This window comes from Camelus ferus, chromosome 25 (assembly GCF_009834535.1).
Source record: "Camelus ferus isolate YT-003-E chromosome 25, BCGSAC_Cfer_1.0, whole genome shotgun sequence".
NCBI lineage: Eukaryota > Metazoa > Chordata > Mammalia > Artiodactyla > Camelidae > Camelus > Camelus ferus.
This window is the reverse complement of record NC_045720.1, coordinates 30,549,125-30,565,961: the sequence shown is the minus strand read 5'-3', so window position 1 is coordinate 30,565,961 and position 16,837 is coordinate 30,549,125. Positions and strand designations below refer to the sequence as shown.

General features: G+C 37.3%; 1 protein-coding gene across 3 annotated transcripts in view; it reads left to right on the top strand.

The window, feature by feature from the left end:
• Positions 1-16,837, top strand: part of SPAG1 (sperm associated antigen 1) — a 69,476-nt gene that overhangs the window by 29,246 nt on the left and 23,393 nt on the right. For all 3 annotated transcript variants that reach the window (XM_032468262.1, XM_032468261.1, XM_032468263.1), the window contains 2 exons: positions 14,002-14,382; positions 14,769-14,868. In XM_032468262.1, coding sequence (XP_032324153.1) covers positions 14,002-14,382; positions 14,769-14,868 — 481 coding nt within the window. The remainder of the gene's footprint in view (positions 1-14,001; positions 14,383-14,768; positions 14,869-16,837) is intronic.

Genomic DNA, 16,837 nt, shown 5'->3' with positions numbered 1-16,837 from the left:
TCACCTTAAATCCATCTCTTGGATGATCATCTTTATATGTAACTACTTGGTTGGAAACATATGTTTTTGGCTTCAGAGGGGTTATATACCTAAAATGAATGCACTGTTGGCAAATTGCTGTGGGTGCCTCGCAAAATTTTTTCATTTTTGATACAATTTTTTAAAAAGAATCTAGAATATATAAAGCTTAACCTTCATGATGTAAAACGATGAAAGTTATATCAGCTTTAAGGGGAAAGGTCTGCCTTTTCACTTGACCGGGGGAGAAAAAGTTTTTCTTCTCTCTTAAGAGCTCTTAGCAGCTAAGAGAGGAATACCAACTTTGAAAATCATTCACAGGTAAATATCAACTGTAAGTATTTTGACAGAATATTTTAATTTTTAGATAGAAATATAAAATGTTCTATTGATTTGACTTAAAAGAAGAACAAGGAGTATATGTTTTTATTTTATCTATTTTTTAAAGTTTTTTAATGGTTAAAAAATATGATGTGAAATATACACCTCAGGTTAAAATATGATCGGTTAAGCTAGGATGAAAACAAAGGCACACAAAAAAAAGGGAAGAGAGAAGAAGAGACAGAATAGAGCACCAGAGGGAGATGGGAAAGGAAGGGAGGGCATCTAAGGAGGAGAAAAGGAGAAATTAAGGTAAGCAGCTTTTCAAGGATTGAGGCTTACCTTTAAGTAAGTTCTGGTAACAGATGTTTTTCTGTTTATATTTATATTTAGCTTAAGATAATTAGTCAAGCCCCTTACAATGAAAGGAAATCATTTTAAATCTTATCTGGGACAGGATATAGTATAAACTGTATTCAGTGCTATTATTTTAAAATTATTTTTAAAATATACATATAGTAAAAATGGACTTTTTCAGTATACAGTTGTAATGTGTATAATTGCATGTAACCACCACTGCAGACAAGGTATAGAACAATTCCATCACACCAGAAAACTCCTTGTTGCTTTCCTTTTAGCCAAACCCTTCCCTCACCCCAACACTTAGTAACCATTGATCAGTTGTTCTCTGTGGTTTTACCTTTTCCAGAATGTCATATAAATGGAATCAGAGAGTATGTAACTTTTTGAGACTAGCTTCCTTTACTTATCATAATATCACTAAGATTGATTCATGTGATTGCATGTATCTTTGGTTCATTCCTTTTTATTACTGAGTAGTACTCCATTATGTGGTTATCCCTTCATTTGTTCAAGGACATTTGGGTTGTTTCTAGCATTTGGTATTTATGAGGAGAGCTGCTGTTAACACTCATGCACAAGTTTTTAGGTGAACATACGTTTCCATTTCTCTTGAGTAAATAGTAGGATTGCTGAGTCATATGGGAAGTGTATGTTTAACTTTATTAAAAAATCTCCAAACTGTTTTTCCAGAATGCCTGTACCATTTTGCATTCCCATTAACAACATATGAGAGTTCTAGCTACTTCACATTCTTGGCAGCACTTGGTATTTTATTTAACAACAATTTTTAGCCATTTCATTAGGTGTATAGTGGTTTCTCATTGTGGTTTTAATTTGCATTTTACTAATGGCTAATGATACTGAACACTTTTCATGTGCTTATTTGCTGTGTCTGTATCATTTTTGGTGAAGTATCTGCCAAAATCATTCAACCAGTTTTTAAAATTGGCTTATTCTTTTCTTAACTGTTGAGTTTTGAGAGTTCTTTTTATATTTTTGATACAGGTCCTTTGTTAGGTATGAGATCTGCGAATATTTTTTTCCTATTTATAGCTTTTTGTTTTCATTCTTTTTTTAAATTGAAATATAGTTGATTTACAATGTTGAGTTAGTTTCGGTATGCAGCAAAATGATTCAGATTTATATATGTATATAATATATATTTTTTTCATTATAGTTATTATGAGATTTGAATATAGTTCCCTGTGCTATATTGTAGGACCTTGTTGTTTATCTGTTTTATATATAATAGTTAATATCTGCAAATGCCAAACTCCTAATTCATCCCTCCATCCCTTTTCCCTTTTGGCAACTACAAGTTTGTTTTCTATGTCTGTGAGTCTGTTTCTGTTTTGTAAATAAGTTCATTTGTATTTTTTTTTAGATTCCACATATAAGTGATATATGTTATTTGTCTGTCTCTGACTTACTTCACTTAGTATGATAATCTCTAGGTCCAAATATGTTGCTGCAAATGACATTTCATTCTTTTTTATGGCTGAATAATAGTCTATACTGTGTGTGTGTGTGTGTGTGTGAGTGTGTGTGTGTGTGTGTGTGTGTCCCCTACAACTTCTTTATCCATTCATCTGTTGATGGACATTTAGATTGCTTCCATGTTAGCTATTGTAAATAGTGCTGCTGTGAACACTGGGTGGTTTCTTTTCAAATATGAGTTTTCTCCAGATATATGTCCAGGAGTGGGATTGCTGGATCATATGGCAACTCTGTTTTTAGTTTTTTAAGTAATCTTCATACTGTTTTCCAGAGTGGCTGCACCAAATTACATTCCCACCAACAGTATAGGAGGGTTTCCTTTTCTCCACACCCTCTCCATCATTTATCATTTGTGGACTTTTTAATGATGGCCATTCTGACCGATTTGAGGTGATACCTCATTGTTCTGATTTGCATTTCTCTGATAATTAGCAATATTGAGCATCTTTTCATATGCCTGTTGGCCATCTGTCTGTCTTCATTGGAGAAATATATGTTTGGGTCTTCTGCCCATTTTTTTATTGGGTTACTTGTTGTTTTTGTTATTGAGTTGGTATATTCTGGAAGTTAAGCTCTTGTCAGTTGCATCGTTTGCAAATATTTTCTCCCAGTCTTTTCATTTTGTTTATGATTTCCTTTGCTGTGCAAAAACTTACCAGTTTGATAAGGTCTCATTTGTTTATTTTTGCTTTTATTTCTGTTGCTTTGGAGACTGACCTAGAATAACATTACTACAATTTGTATCAGAGAATGTTTTGCCTGTGTTCTCTTCTAGGAGATTTATGGTGCCCTATTTTATGTTTAAGTCTTTAAGCCATTTGAGTTTATTTTTGTGTATGGTGTGAGGGAGCGTTCCAACTTCATTGATTTACATGCGGTTGCCCAGCTTTCCCAACACCACTTGCTGAAGGGACTGTCTTTTCTCCACTATATAATCTTGCCTCCTTTGTCAAAGATTAGTTGGTCGCAGGTGTGAGGATTTATATCTGGGGTCTCTATTTTGTTCCATTGACGTCTGTTTTTGTGCCAGTACCTTGCTATTCTGATTACTGTAGCTTTGCAGTATTATCTGAAGTCTGGGAGGGTTATGCCTCCAGCTTTGTTTTTTTCCCCTAAGTATTGCTTTGGCAATTCTGGGCCTTTTCTAATTCAAGAGCATGGGATATCTTTCCATTTCTTTAAATCATCTTTAATTTCCTTTATCAATGTTTTATAGTTCTCAGTGTATAAGTCTTTCACCTCCTTGGTCAGATTTATTGCTGAGTATTTTATTTTTTTAATGTGATTTAAAAGGAATTTTTATTTTTTTCTTTCCTTTTCTGATATTTATTCTCAGTGTAAAGTAATGCAATAGATTTCTGTATTTTAATCTTGTACCCTGCTGCCTTGCTGAATTGGTTTTATCAGCTCTAGTATTTTTTGTGTAGAGTCTCTAGGATTTTTTATATGTAGTATCATGTCATCTGCAAATAGTGACAGTTTTACCTCTTCTCTTCCAATTTGGATTCCTTTTGTTTCTTTTTCTTATCTGATTGCTCTGGCTAGGACTTCCAATACTGTGTGGAATAGAAGTGGTGAGAGTGGGCATCCTTGTCTTGTTCCACATTTTAGTAGGAAAGCCTTCAACTTGAGTATTATGTTGGCTGTTAGCTTGTCATAAATAGCTTTTATTATGTTGAGATAGGTTCCTTTTATTCCCACTTTGGTGAAAGATTTTTATCATGAATGGATGTTGGAATTTTATCAAATGCTTTTTCTGCATCTGTTGAGATGATACGTGGTTTTTTTGTCTTTTCTTTTGTTGATGTGGTGTATCACATTGGTTGATTTGCATATGTTGAACCATCCTTGTGATCCCAGGATGAATCCAGCTTGATCGTAGTGCATGATTTTTTTATGTGTTGTTGGATTCGGTTTGCTAATATTTTGTTGAGAATTTTTTTGCATCTATATCTGTCAAAGATACTGGCCTGTAATTTTCTTTCTTGGTAATGTATGGTTTTGGTATCAGGGTGATGGTGGCTTCATAGAATGAGTTTGGTAGTGTTCTTTCCTCTTTTGTTTTTTGGAAGAGTTTGAAAAGGATCAGTATAAGTTCTTCTTTGTATATTTGATAGATTTCCCCGGTGAAGCCATCTGGTCCGGGACTTTTGTTTGTAGGGAGGCTTTGTGGTTTTTTTTACATTACAGATTCTATTTCACTTCTAGTGGTGGTCTGTAAAAATTATCTATTCCTTCTTGATTCAGTTTTGGTGGACTGTATGTTTCTAGAAACTTGTCCATTTCTTCTAGGTTTTCCCATTTGTTGGCATATAGTTGTTCATAATATTCTCTTACAGTTTTTTTTTGTATTTCTGTGGTGTTGGTTGTAATTTATCCTCTTTCATTTCTTTTTTTGTTTACTTGGTTTCTCTCTCTTTTCTTCTTGGTGAGCCTGGCCAAAAGTTTGTTGATTTTGTTTATCCTTTCAAAAACCAGCTCTTGGTTTTATTGATTTTTTTTCTATTTTTTAAATCTCTATTTTATTTATTTTCCCTCTCATCTATTATTTCTCTCCTTCTTCTGACTTTAGGTTTTGTTTGTTCTTCTTTTTCTAATTCTTTTAGGTGGTAGGTTATATTGTTAGGGTTTTTTCTAGTTTTTTGAGGAAGGCCTCTATTGCTGTGAACTTCTATCTTAGGACTACTTTTGCTGCATCCCATATACTTTGTGTTGTTGTGCTCTCATTGTCATTTGTCTCAAGGTATTCTTTAATTTTCTCTTTGATTTTTATTGTTGACCCATTGGTTTTTTAGTCGCACGTTATTTCATCTTCATGCAATTGTTTTTTTCTCATTTCCTTTTCCTGACTAAAAAGTTTTGGGTAACAGTTTTCCTGCCTGACTTCTGTGGACTGTGGTTCTAATGTCAATTTAGTTTCAAAACCTCTGCAGTGCTATTTGGACTTGTCCCACTTGTGCACCACCCTGTTACCAGCTGGAGTCTTGGCAATGGTTTCCCCTTTAATTCACTTCTAAAATTTTTTCATATTATGTTTAGGGTCAGATTTATGCATATGGATCACCTGCAATGTGACCTTATTTCAGATACAATTTTATGAAATTGTTTTCTTGGGTTCCCTCCTTTCTGTGATTCCTCCCTACTCTTTCTGGCTGCCAAAGGTTTTCCTTCCTCTTCCTCTGGCTAGAAAACCACACTTTTAATTTCCCCATCCTACTGTACAATTCCCATGAGTATGTGCCTCCAGGACTGAACAGCAAGAGGTCAGAGAGAAAGCGAAAAAAAAAAAAGCAGTGGAGACATTCTTGGGACCACAGTTTCTCTAACCAGAGATAAGAGTTCCTCTCCCTCAAAGTTTTAGGTATCTCCTTGGCTGCTTACTGCCACTGCAGCAGCTGAAGGATTGCCTGGCGGCTGGGATTGGAGACAATGGAAAAACAAAACAAACAAAAAAGAAATAGGCAACTTCCCCAAAGAAGCCAGCTATCTTTTTTGCTTTAGATAAATAATAGCATCTTCTGAAGCTCTTTCTGTCCATACCCAGTGCACAGTCTGGGTTTCAGACTGCCTTTGATTCAGGCTAGAAGATATCAGAGAAAAGAAAAATGAGATACTCACTGCTGTTTGAATAGTATTTCAAATTCTAGTTCCTTTCCCCAGTCAGCCTGCTGCCATTTACTTTTCAGTGTCCTCATGTATCTTCTCCAAGAATTCTGGCCCAGATTTTCAATGGTATTGAGTGTGAGAGACAGAGTATATTTACTCTATCTTGACAGGAATTGTCCGTCTCATTACTTTTTTTTTTTATCTTGAACAATTAGCACATTTGATGAACTATGAAAGCACTTTACATAGATTATTTCACTTAATCTGCAAGGAAGCTCTACTATTCATACATTATACACTAGACAGTAGAAGCTTAGAAAGGTTATTTACCACATTTGCGCAGTTGTAAGTCATATGGTTAGGGTGTGGCCCTAAATCTTTGAGATTCCAAAGTCTCTCTCTTAAAAGTAGTTATTAGATGTCAACTAAGAAAGTGTAGGTTTTATAAAACACAGGCTGAACATCACTGGGCTACACTGTCAAAGAAAGAGATATAACTTGGTGGTTATCCACTCTTGTGCTCACTGATGTTTTACCAAGAACTCATCAGAGGTTGAATCTATGTTGAGAAGTAAATGACTTAAAGACTAGTAAGATCATTTTTATTAAAAAATGGGCGGAGGAACTGAATAGACATTTTCCAAAGAAAATATTCATATAGCCTACAGGTACATGAAAATATGCTCAACATTACTAATCATCAGTGATCAGAATCAAAACCACAGTGAGATACACCTCACACCTATTTGAATGGCTGTCATCAAGAAGACAAGAGATCAGAAATGTTGGCAAAGATATTGAGAAAAGGGAACTCTTGTGTGCTGTTGGTGGAAATATAGGCACTATGAAAAACAGTATGGAGCTTCCTCAAAAATTAAAAATTGAACTACCATATGATACAGCCATCTCACTTCTGGGTATATATCCAAAAGAAATGAGATCACTTTCTTGAAGAGATATCCAATGTTCATTGCAGCATTATTGCCAATAGCCAAGACGTGGAAACAACCTAAGTGTCCATCAAAGAATGAGTAAAGAAAATGTGACATAGACACACACACACACACACACACAGGGATATTATTCAGCCATAAAAAGAAGGAAATTCTGCCATTTGCAACAACATGGATGGACCTTGAGGGTACTATGCTAAGTGAAATAAGTCAGACAGAGAAAAACAAATACTATAGGATCTCACTTGGAATCTTAAAAAGGCTAAATTCATAATAGAGAGTAGAATAGTGGTTGCCAGGGGCAGAGGGGTTAGAGTATTGGGGAGAAGGTGGTCAAAGGGTGTAAACTTCCAGTTATATGGTGAGTAAGTACTGGGATTCAGTATTCAGCATGGTGACTATAGTTAATACTGTATTATATACTTGTTGCTAAGAGAGTCAATCTTAAATATTCTTATTGCATAAAAATTGTAGTCATATGAAGTGATGGATATGTTAAGTAACCTTATTGCAATATATACATGTATCAAATCACCACATTGTACACCTTAAACTTATACAATGTTGTATGTCAATTACATCTCAAAAAACATCCTAAAATGCCTTTCTCATAAGTAGAGATAAACAGAAAAGATAAAAAGGAAAGAGATACACAAAAAATTAGTAATACACTTCCATGATTATAAATCTGAGCCAGGACTGATGTAGTGTAATATCACTTAACAGACTAATTTGTTTCTCTCTTGAGTTAGGTGGTTATCCCTAAGGTAAGTTCCACAGAGAATATTCCCATCCAGATCTCCAAGCAGCCAGAGCTGTAAGAGAACCATTTCTGATCCTGTTATTCATGCCCCCCAATAATTATTTTGTAGTTTAGGGAATATATAAAAATATGTAAGAGTCAGAAAAGAAAAATGTCTGGACAGAAAGAATGTAAATTCTAAGACCAGTTAGTTCCCTTTTATTAGGAAAGCAAATCAAGATTAGGTAAATTAAATGGCTGGAAGCCCAGAAGTCATCCTTTTAAGATAAGATCAATGAAACTATCTTATGTTCATCTCTACTAAGTTCTATTGTTAAATGACATGTAAAAAGAGGTCCTGGAGCCTTGGACAAGACAGGAGAAATCCAGGTCACTTTTAGGAAAATAAAGTGAAAGCCCAGAGTGAGGTTATCAAGTAGGAATCCTTGCTTGTGGTTCCTCTTCCACCAGATTCCAAGAAAGAATTCTTAGTCATTATGGGGTATGATGCAGGAAGCCCTGAAGACCTTGGGAAAATGCAACATTTAGTGTGTTCCAACCTTAGCTGATAATGCCGCTCCCCCGCTGGCTCCCCTTGGGTTGGCCAGGCCCGGTTCTTGCAGACTGAGGTATAGCATAACCAAGGGATTTAATTTAACAGCTGACAGTTACTGAGCACCTACTCTGTGTCACGTACTGAGATTAGACAATTGATAGACGTTCTTCACCTTTCCTTCTAAGGACTGGTATGAAGAAACACCTGCCAATTTGCCAGGCTGATTAGACTGGGGTTCTGAGTTCATGGGCTTTCCCAGAAACTTGCCTTCTCTTTGTGCTGTCCTTCCCTCGTAGAGAGCATTTGGAAGTGGCCATGAGAAAAGAGTTAACGTCTAGACTCCCTTGTAATGTTGCTGCTTATTACTCGCTTAAAAAATGGAATATAAGAAAACTAAAGTCATTAACAGAAGAATAAAATCTAAATAAATACTTACCTTGTCCTAGAATTGGTGGGATCAGGAGGGTGGGAGTATGGGGATTTTTAAGAGTTAAAACAGGAGACAAAATCATAAAGAGAAGGGTAAATGATTTTGATTATGCAAAAATGAAAAACTTGTATAATAAGATGCCATAAAAAAGGCAAATAAATTAGGAAAATGGCAAGGAGTTAATAATCTTATAATATGAAGAGCTTTTACAAAACAATAAGAAAAAGTTAAAGAGAACAAAGTATATGAACAGATAAATCACTATTGAAGAAATTAAATCATCAATAAACTATGTATTGGTAAAAAATGAAAATTAAATATAGATCCTTTTTTTCTCCCATCATATGGGCCAACGTGGGGAAAAAAGTATTTAAATGTCATAAAATTCATCCTTTACAAATTCAATGGATTTTAGTAAACTCATAGGATTGTACGACCATCACTACTGCCTAATTCCAGAACATTTTTATCATCACAGAAAGAAATCCCATGCCCATCAACAGTTATTCCTATCTTCCCTTCCCCTGGCAACTACTAAGCTACTTTCTGTCTTCATGAATTTGCCTGTTCTGAATATCTCCTGCAAATGGAATCATACAGTATGTGGTCCTTTGTGTCTGGCTTCTATCACTTTTCTTAATGTTTTCAAGATTCATCCATGTTGCAGCATGTATCAGTTCTCCATTCCTTTTTTCCCTTCAGTTTTATTGAGATATAATTGATATACTGCACTGTGTAATTTTAAGGTGTACAGCATTATGATTTGACTTACATACATCAAGAAGTGATTACCACATTAAGTTTACAGAACATCCATCAACTCGTACAGATACAAAACTTTAAAAATAGAAAAATTTTTTTTTCCTTGTGATGGGAACTCTTAGGATTTCTTCTCTTAGCAACTTTTATATATAACATACAGCAGTGTTAATTATATTTATCATGTTGTACATTACATCCCTAGTACTTATTAATCTTATCACTGGAAATTTGTACCTTTTGACTACCTTCATTCAATACACTCTCCCCCTACTCCCCACTTCTGGTAACCACAAATCTCTGTTTCTTTGAGTTTGTTTGGTTTGTTTTTTTTTTTGCTTGTTTGTTTTGAAGTATAATTGAAAGCACTATGTTAGTTCCTGGTACACAACATAATGATTCAATATTTCTATACATTTCAAAATGATCATCATGATAAGTCTAGTCATCTTTCATCATATAAAGATATTACATAATTATTGACTATATTCCCTACACTGTACATTTCATACCTGTGACTCATTTATTTTGTGACTGGAAGTTTGCACCTTTTAATCTCCTTCACCTATATCTGTCCTCCCCCCAATACTCTCCCTTCTGGCAACCACCTATTTGTTCTCTGTATCTATGACTCTGTTTCTGTTTGGCTATGTCTGTTCATTTATTTTGTTTTTTAGATTCCACACATAAATGAAAACAGTATTTGTATTTCTCTGTCTGACTTATTTCACTTAACGTAATACCTTCTACATCTACCCATGTTGTTGCAGATGTCAAGATTGTGTTCTTTTTTACAGATAGGTAATATTCCATTGTGTGTGTGTGTGTGTGTATCACATCTTTATCCATTCATCTACGGATGGACATTTAGGTTGCTTTCATATCTTAGCTATTGTAAATAAAGCTGCAATGAACATAGAGGTGTATATATCTTTTCTAATTAGTGTTTTTGTTTTCTTCAGATAAATGCACAGGAGTGGAATTGCTGTATTGTGGTGGTTCTATTTTTAATATTTGAAGAGCCTCCATACAGTTTTCCATAATGGCTGCCCCAATTCACATTCCCACCAACAGTGTAGGAGGGTTACCTGTTCTCCATATTCTTGTTAACACTTGTTATTTTTTTTGATAATAGCCATTCTGACATTTGTGAGGTGATAGGTCATTGTGGTTTTTGCATTTCCCTGGTGATTAGTGATGATGAGCATCTTTTCATGTGCCTGTTGGCCATCTGTATGTCTTTTTTGGAAAAATGTCTATTCAGATCTTCTGCCCATTTTTAAATCTAGTTTGTTTTTTTGCTATTGAGTTGTATGTGTTCTTTGTATATTTTGGATACTGATCCCTTATCAGATATATCACTTATAAATATCTTCTCCCATTCAGTAGGTTGTCTTTTTGTTTTTTTCATAGTTTTCTTTCCTTTGCAAAAAACGCTTTTCAGTTTGATACAACTCCATTTGTTTGTTTTCCTTTTGTTTCCCTTGCCTGAGGAGATGTGTTCAAAAAAATATTACTAAGATGGGTGTCTTAGTACTTCATTGCTATTTGTGGACAAATAATATTCTATTGCATGGATAATACCACATTTTCTTTAACAATTAATCAGTTGATGGACAATTGGGTTGTTTCCACTTTTTAGCTATTATGAATAGCTTCTATGAACTTTCATGTTCAAGTATTTTGGTGTGTGTGTATATATGTTTTTAACTTTCTTAGGTAGATACTTAGGAGTGGAATACTGGATTATATGGTAACTCTGTTTAACTTCTAGAAGAACTGTAAGACTGTTATTCATTTTATATTCCCACCAGCAGTATATAAAGACTCCAATTTCTCCACATCCTTGCAAATACATGTTATGGTTTGCCTTTTTGATTATAGCCATCCTAGGGGGTATAAAGTTGTAACTCCTTATGGTTTTGATTTGCATTTCCCTAGTAACTTATTATGTTGATCATTTTCATATTTATTAACCATTTGTATATTTTCTGTAGAGAAATGCTTATTCAAGTAATTTTCTCATTTTAAAATTAGGTTATTTGTCTTTTTATTATTGCATTATAAGTGTTCTTTATATATTCTGGGTATTAGACCCTTACCAGATACATTATTTACACAGAATTTCTTCCATTCTGTGCAGTCGTTTTACTGTCTTGATAATATCCTTTGATGCATGAAAGTTTTTAATTTTATTTAAAAATTTTTTTTTTATTGAAGTATAGTTGATTTCCAATGTTTTAATTTCTGGTGTACAGCATAGTGATTCAGTTATACACCTATATACATATTTTTTCCATATTCTTTTTCATTACAGATTAAAAGTTTTTAATTTTAATGAAGTCTAATTTATCTGCTTTTTCTTTTATTGCTTATGCCATGCATCGTATATAAAAACCCATTGTCAAATCCAGGGTCATGTAGATTTACCCGTACGTTTTCTTCTAAGAGTTTTATGGTTTTAGCTCTCAGTGGTGAGAGGAAAGGGGAGAGGTGCAGGGTAGGAGTAGGAGACCTAGGGTACAAACTATTATGTATAAAATAGATAAGCTACAAGGATATATTGCACAACACAAGGAATTTAGCCCATATTTTATAGGAACTATAAATGGATTATAACCTTTAAAAATTGTGAATCACTATGTTGTACATGGGGAACTTATATAATATTGTAAGTCAATGATACGTCAATTTAAGAAAGAAACCTGACTGACATGGTCCGTGTGTGGTTTTTAGAAGTTTCATTGTACTCTTACATTGATTTGCATTTGGTAAAAATTAAAACATATTTTAACCCCCCCCAAAAAATCAGTTGGCTGTAGATGTATAGGTTTATTTCTGGACTCTGTTTCATTCATCTATATGTCTGCCCTTATCCAGTACCACACTGTTTTGATTGCTGTAGCTTTCAGTAAGTTTTGAAATTAGAAGTGTAAGTCCTTTGATTTTGTTCTTTTTCAAGATTGTTTTGGTGATTGTAGGCCCCTTGCAATTCCATATGAATTTGAGAATCAACCTTTCCATTTCTGCCAAAAAGGTTGTGGAGTTTATCATTGATAGAGATTATGCTGAATCTGTAGATTGCTTTGTATAGTACTGATATTTTGATAACATTAATTCTTCTTATCCATGATCAAGAGATATCTTTCCATTTATTTAATTTCTTTACCCAGTGTATAAGTCTTTCACCACCTTATTACATCTGTTCCTAAATATTGTATTCCTTTGGAGGCTATTGTAAATGGAATTGTTTCTGTAGTTTGCTTTTAGAATTGTTCAATGCTAGTGTATAGAAACAACTCATTTTTCTATGTTGATCTTGTAACCTGAAATTTTGCTCTATTTGCTTATTAGCTCTAGTAGTAGAGTGTGTGTGTATTCTTTGGGAATGTATGTTAATTCATATATAAACAAATTTTGTAAATATATAATCCCAAGGAATCTATCTTTATATAATCATGTCATCTACAAATAGAGATAGTTTTACTTTTCCCTTTATAATATGGATTCCTTTAATTACTTTTTCTTGCCTAATTGATCAGGCTACACCTTCCAGTACAATTCAGAGCAGCTTCAGTGAAAACAGCATCTTTCTCTTGTCCCTTAGCTTCAGGGAAAAGCTTTCAGGATTTCACTATTGAGTATGATGCTAGTTTTGCATTTTTCATAAATCTACTTTATAATGTTGAGAAATTTTACTTCTGTTCCTAATTTTCTTACTGTTTTTTATCCTGAAAGGGTGATGGATTTTGTCAAGTTCTTTTTCAGTGTCAGTTATGATTATGTGGTTTTAAAAATCAGATTAGAATTTGTTACAAGAGAAAGCTGAAAAGTCTGTATTTAGTGCTTTGAAAAGATAAATTGCTTTGTTTTAAATACTGACACCCATCAATGAAATATTTATACGTCATTTTCATACTTCAAAGTCAATTCATGTAAACAGTACCTAATCATAGAAGTTCTAAAACGAAAATAGCCGAAGAAATTATTCATAGAAAATATTCAGACTTCTGCTGCACACCTACCCCCTAGCAAATCAATTCAATGATCAATTACCAAAGCTGATAATACCTGAAATCTTTCAGTCAAGATCAAAGGAATTTTTTAATTTGAATAAGGCGTTGTAATGGAAAATTTCCTGTCTTTTTAAGGTTCACTTTAAACTAAAAATTACGTGCCTGTTTTATGTGAGTTCTTTGCTAAATTGACTTTTCAATGGCTAAAAAAATCACATGGACTTTTTTTCCCCTCAAATTATCTTTTACTCCCAGTCCTTTAACATAAAGAAAGGGGGTATAAAGTGGTAACTGCTTATAGTTTTGATTTGCATTTCCTAACTTTGGGTATCAGGATTGTATTCAAGTGTTAGTAACTTCCTTCATTCATTCATAAATTGTAAATGGAAGAAAAGTACGTATTTTAAGAGCTCCTTCGACACGTATGCTTTGACGAAGGGAGTGATTTTGAAATGCCGGTTTTCACGTTCCAAGCTCTTTCAGCGTCTGAAGAGTTAAGTCCGGATTTGGCTTCCGTCCGTAGCTGGGGAAGGCGCGGGGGCTCGGAGCGCGGCCTCGGCGGTCAACCTTCCGGGAGGACTCGCCCCTGGCGGCGCGGGAACCTCGGGGTTCCGCCCAAGGGGCGGGCCCGCTCCGCCCGGCTGACCCCGCGAACCCGCCCCCCGCCGGCTCCCCCGCGGCCTCAGCGGTAGTTGCTCCCGATGATGCAAACACTCACTTCCCGCATCCACTTCCCGCAGAGGCCGCGGAGCCGGCGGGAGCCGTGCACGCCGCCGAGCCGAGCGCCATGGGCAACATCCAGAAGAAGCTGACCGGCAAGAGCCAGGGCGGCAAGCGGCCGGAGAAGGGCGCGCCGCGGCGGGGACGGGCGCCGGGGGCCGGTGCGGACAAGCGGGGCGGACCTCGGGCCCCGGCGACGGCGGGCAGCGTGCGGGGCGCCGAGGACCCCGCGTCCCCCGCGCTCCCCGGGCCCGGAGCGCCGCCGCCCGCCCCCGCAGCCCCCGCCGCCCCGGTGGGCCCCGCCGGCCTGAAGAGCCAGGGCAATGAGCTCTTCAAAACCGGGCAGTTCGCCGAGGCGGCCCTCAAGTACTCGGCGGCGATCGCGCAGCTGGAGCCTGCAGGTGAGTGGGCTGCGCCCACGGGGTCCCAGGCCCTCGAGATGAGGCTCGCGGAACCTAAAGGGGCCACCGCGGGACCGGCGCAGGCCACCTCCCGAATGACAGGCGCTCGCCTCTGTACGTTCCTTCCTGGTGACCGCGGGCAGGGCGGGTGCGACTTGACCTCCCCGAGCAGCATCTTGGAACGCGCAGCATGTGCCCGGGCGAGGCGCGTTCGCAGCTGCCCCTACGGGCTTGGCCTCTGTGACCATTGCGGGCCCAGGCGGCGGCTCGGAGCTGCGTTACCAGCCGTGTGTAGGACCGCGGTGCCGCTGCAGGCCTCTGTCGTCTTGTAATTCCGGTGATTTTGCTAACGGATTTTAACTGTGTTTAATTAAATGTGATTTTAGGAAGTGGAAATGCAGAGGATCTAAGTATCTTATATTCTAACAGAGCAGCGTGTTACATAAAAGACGGAAACTGCAGTGGCTGCATTCAAGATTGTAACAGGTAAACTGCCTGGTTTCAGGTTTGTCACGAGATTATCATTTCGATGTAATTAATACAATATTTAATTCCTTCTAAAGTTTTCTGCATAAGAGCCTGATTTTTTTTAGACATTTAAGGGATTTGAATTGATAAATACATAAAGGTCATAAATTCTTTCACATGTATGAAGACAATTACAAAAAATTGTGCAAACTTTCTTTATTTCCCCTGCTACCGCCTGAGTTCATGCTCTTTTCACATCAATCAATCACATCTTTTTCACATCAATCCCTGAGAGGTTAGTTAGAGTACTTCTAACTAGTACTAGGGTACTTCTCACTCTACAGGACTTCTAACTAGTCTCTCTGCTTCCTCCAACCCACTGTGACATCAGAGTAACTTTTCCTGAAGCGTTATTTTGTGCGGACTGTTTCAGGGAGCGTTCAGTGGCTTAGTATGGTCTTCCAGATAATTATAAGCTCCTCTTTCACCATACTGCCCCCCAGACAAGCTTTCTACTCCCATTTGGTCCACTATATAATGCCCTCTGCACGTTTTTGCTTCTGAAGTCCTCGCTCAGCTGCCCCTGGTCTCTGCCTTCCTGGTCATCTCAGGCTCCCTGGTGATCTACACGACTGTAGCTCCTGCACTGTCACTGTCACACCTGTAGGTACTTGTGTCATCTGCTGCGTTGGATTTTAAGCTCCATGAGGTCAGGAATCATGTTTTACGCAGTGTTGCATCTGCCCAGCACAGTAGTCACCCATGGTACTCAACAGGTTACATGCTCAGATGGATGAGTGTATTTATATGAATAAAAAGTTTTGGCTTCTTTTACCATTAAGTAATAAGCCTGCTTCAGGAGCCCTTTGGAAAGAAGCTACTATTAGTGCATCTAAGAAAAGCAGAAGTCACATGTCCTGGTTTGACCTTCACCATACTGGCGTACTCCTGTAGTCTGGGTATAATTATTAATAACACCCCCTTTCACTTTCAGAAGACCTAGTTTGGACAGTAACATGCGTGGACACCTTGATTAGAAGGTGAACAATTTTTTCTCCCATTGATACTATTCATTAATTGATAGGGGTAAAAACTTGCTAGTTTAAACTGTGCCTGCAGTTTTAAAAAGAAGGCCTTGAGCCACTTGCATTTTTTGCCAATTTTGCATGTTCAGATTTAAAATAAATACTATTTGTAGTCACTTTCGTCAGACTCTAGACCCCGTCTACCATTTTGCTAGCTCACACTAGCTAGTTGTTACAGTTTTAGGATTTTGTGAGTTGGTGGAAGTCAAGGTGCTAATTGAAATCTGACGTGGTTGGAGTACTAATACCATGAAAATACGCAGACGCCACAAACCTGGGCCTTTTTCCTAGGAGAGCCAGTTGTTAAACATTTACCACTGCCCATAACTAACAACAAGACCACATGAATTTGCAGGTTATCAGGCACCTTGTGATTTGCAGCGAAGCACCTTTCAGCTCAAGTGTCTGTTGCTAATACATTTCCCCTCAGGCTTGTCTTAGGTCTCCCTTCAGTGAGCGAGCTCAGGACTCTTTAGTTAAAAATTGGGACCCCTTCAGGAAGGGCTACTGCAAAAGAGTGGACTTACTTTGTCCCTATTTGAGATCGTTTAAGGTGGCAGACATTTTCCTGCTAAAATTTGTTGTGTTTTAGTGTAGACCCAGGAGGAAATTACAAATGAGACTGTCTAGGGAGGCTGGAATGGAGGTTTGTCCTGGAGGAGAGCAGAAGGTTGCTTACCGGGAAGGCAGGGAAGTGGGTGACGGTGTAGGTAAGGTGTCCTTAGTTAAGGGCTGTGTTCTAGGCCAAGGAATCTGGCTCTGCTGGTCACTACTGACCTTTCTAGAGCCCGACCTACTTAGATGTTTTTTCTGATATCTGGCCTGTGAGTCTCAGCATAGGGGCATGGGGTGATTTTACTCCAAAGCAGTGATTCTCAAACTCCTCTTTGATGCCAGAGAAA